Raw genomic sequence first — 2,646 nt, 5'->3', positions numbered from 1 at the left:
TGGAGGGAATTGAGCTCATCCACAAGTATTGGCTCAATGTGTCTCTTCAGAGCCAGCCTCCAGTTCTCATTGTATTGGTGAGACTTCTGCCACCATCACACTGGGGAAGGACATTGCCTTCCTCCTGGCAAATGAGATGCAAATGACTCTGACATTTCAAAAACTTTACTAATTAACTTCTAAATGGGCTCTGACCTGTGTGTCAAGATCACATGCTTGACATTGACTCCTTTTTCTAATACCTGGCCCCTGAAGCTCTCCCTTTCAGTGAGAGGAGGCTTCAACCCTGTAGAAAAAGTCTACATATTGGGTCAGTTCACCCCTTGGGCCAGTGCAGGAAGGGAATAGTAGTGGACCTGCCTTTCAGGAGCCTCGAGAAAGGGGTAGGAGGCAGAGTGGGACAGCATGGGATGAAAGTTCAGGGTGCAGAGGGGAGGGGCAGAGGGCATCACTGGAAAGACAATCAGGAAGGGCGATGGGGTCTGGTGCTCTGGCATCCCCTTAGGTGAGGGCTCCTGTGGGACCACCAGAGCAGGTTGGAGGGGAACAGCAGCTTCCTTCTTGGGGCTTCTACCTCTGAAGGTGTGATGCATGTCTTCACGGGGGAGCGCCTCTGATGGAAGATCCGGAATTTGGAGTTGAATATCAGTATAGGCAACAGCCCGGGGAGGGTCTATTCTGATGGTGGCCGTCATGCCATATCTGCGTTGTTTGTTGACCCAATACAGCAGTGGGCTATAACTGAAGGTGGCAGCTTTCATCACCTCCACCCACTGCTGTGCATGCTGCCTCCTCCGCAGGTTCTTCCTCCAGTGGAGTAAGAGGATGCAGCCACCAGTTATCACGGTGCAGAGCCCCAACAATCCGAAATACCATGGCACCCAGGCTGAGGCAGTAAAAAAAAGAAAAGAGGCAAGCTGACTGACAGCTCTAGCTTGGGACCTGAACTGTTTCTCATTGGCTCATTCATCCTCTTATTCCCTCCCACCCTTCTCAAAAACATGCCTAATAATTTCCTGATTCAGTCAAAGCTATATTTGCAGGGCATGTAAGTGACCCTATTAGCCTTTTACAGATAAGGAACACTAGGTGTAGAGGGGCCATGATCTGCCCAGACTCAAGTCAGGCCTTCTGGCTCCCAGTCCAGGACCCATGCAGTCATTCAGACCCAGAAGCCTCACTAAAGGCAAGGACCTCAATTGTATCTTTTCTGTGTGGGCAGAACATGGTCTCTGCCTTCGAGGAGTCCTTAGTTTCTTAGAGGAGTCTGTCTCTTAACTAAATAGCACTCCATTCAGGCAGCCATCCCATGCAAAGGGTCTTCCCTGAAAGTTTGTCCCCCACACTAAAAGGTCTGGGTGTACTTACTGCCTGGAAGGCCCATGTCCTCCTTTTGTGAATCCATAAGTTTCACTCTGGTTACCAGGCCTATGGCTCTGGAAAGAGTGAACTCACTCACTACTCTGCCCACCAATGGGAGTCCCCAGAAGGCCCCAGTCCCATTGTTCTCTAAAGATGAGATCACTGGGTTCTGAGCATCAGGAATTCTTGGGCTGGTGCTTGTAGAGTGGTTGGCAGTTGATGGAATAAGGGACTCCATCATGTGACTTCTCATGAGCACGTTGTTTTCCATGAAAGACTGGTCCACCATTGAATTATCTGTTCCCAACTTTGTGTGGTGAATTCATAGGGAAGCCCCCAGGAAAGGCCCTTACACCCTTAGGAACTTCTACTTGTGTTTTCAGTTGTTAGGGAGCCATTTTTCAGTGGGGAGTGGGGCAGGGAGGACAGTGAGCATTGGACATCCCTACCCTCAAGAAGTGTCTTACCTAGTTGTCAGGGAACAAAAGGTCTCAGAAGAGCCCTACTTTTGCTCCTACCATCTCTGTTTTTTTTTTTTTCTTCAAGTGTTTTTGGGGCATCATCAGGTCCCATGGGAGCTCCCCCATATGTGATCCTGCTTCTGTTTCCAGCTTCATCTCCCTCCCCATCCATCATATACTGTTTTCCACACCTCCTTATCCTCCCAGGTGGTCAACTCCCCAACTCTGAGACAAAGAGTCCTTTCAGTTGATTTCCAAATTTCTAGAACTCTGAAGCAGATGAATTTGAAACAAATTGGTTTTACTATAAGTTTGTATAAAGTGGAAAATATAATGTTCTACAGATTTAATATATGATTTTTAGAAAGTTGCTCTATATGAACTGGTATAAAAGTGATGCCCTTTTAAACAATACAACCCACCCACCATGGACAAATAAAGTTCAGTTAAGTATAAATTAAATTAAAAACTTAACATGAAAAACCCCAGCATGATGCTCTGCCACTGAAGTTTATTTTAGAATCAACATTTTTTATTTCATCTTCCTCTCCCTGTACCTTATCTGGGGGGGGGGGGGAACAGGATTACTTTTTGTTCAGTTATCTGTCCTTGAGCATATACCCACCACAGGAGTGAAGAAATTCAGAGTTGAGGATGGCACCAGAAGATTTAAAAAATGATTATATCTCAGATTAACAAGTGAAGTAGGACCAGACACACCTGAAATCACATCATTAAAAACCCTCTGTTTCCCCTGATGTGTAGAATCACAACCTCTGGTATAAGAGTCCCCTGTGTTTTTCCTTTGCCTGCAAAGCAATTA

At 46.5% G+C, this 2,646-nt stretch overlaps 1 protein-coding gene across 1 annotated transcript; it reads right to left on the bottom strand.

Annotated features, from left to right (window-relative positions):
* Nucleotides 1-311: 311 nt before the first annotated feature.
* On the bottom strand, nucleotides 312-1,405 carry LOC124103577 (testis-expressed protein 38-like). Its single transcript, XM_046460263.1, has 2 exons — nucleotides 1,369-1,405; nucleotides 312-886 (listed from the first exon to the last, which is right to left on the bottom strand). Exons 1-2 carry the CDS (start codon nucleotides 1,403-1,405, stop codon nucleotides 312-314), a joined length of 612 nt encoding a protein of 203 aa, XP_046316219.1.
* Nucleotides 1,406-2,646: the final 1,241 nt, after the last annotated feature.

This window comes from Marmota monax, unplaced genomic scaffold, assembly GCF_021218885.2.
Source record: "Marmota monax isolate L192 unplaced genomic scaffold, Marmota_monax_Labrador192_F-V1.1 WCK01_AAM20220418_F8-fsc00219, whole genome shotgun sequence".
NCBI lineage: Eukaryota > Metazoa > Chordata > Mammalia > Rodentia > Sciuridae > Marmota > Marmota monax.
Note: the sequence above shows the minus strand (reverse complement) of the source record. Positions and strands in the feature narration are given on the sequence as shown.

Bases quoted from the DNA above. Each gene is read 5' to 3' on its own strand.
- LOC124103577 (XM_046460263.1), bottom strand. From the start codon at position 1,405: ATGGATTCACAAAAGGAGGACATGGGCCTTCCAGGCA. The intron at 887-1,368 runs GTAAGTACACCC...TTACTGCCTCAG, and splicing joins GGACATGGGCCTTCCAGGCA to CCTGGGTGCCATGGTATTTC.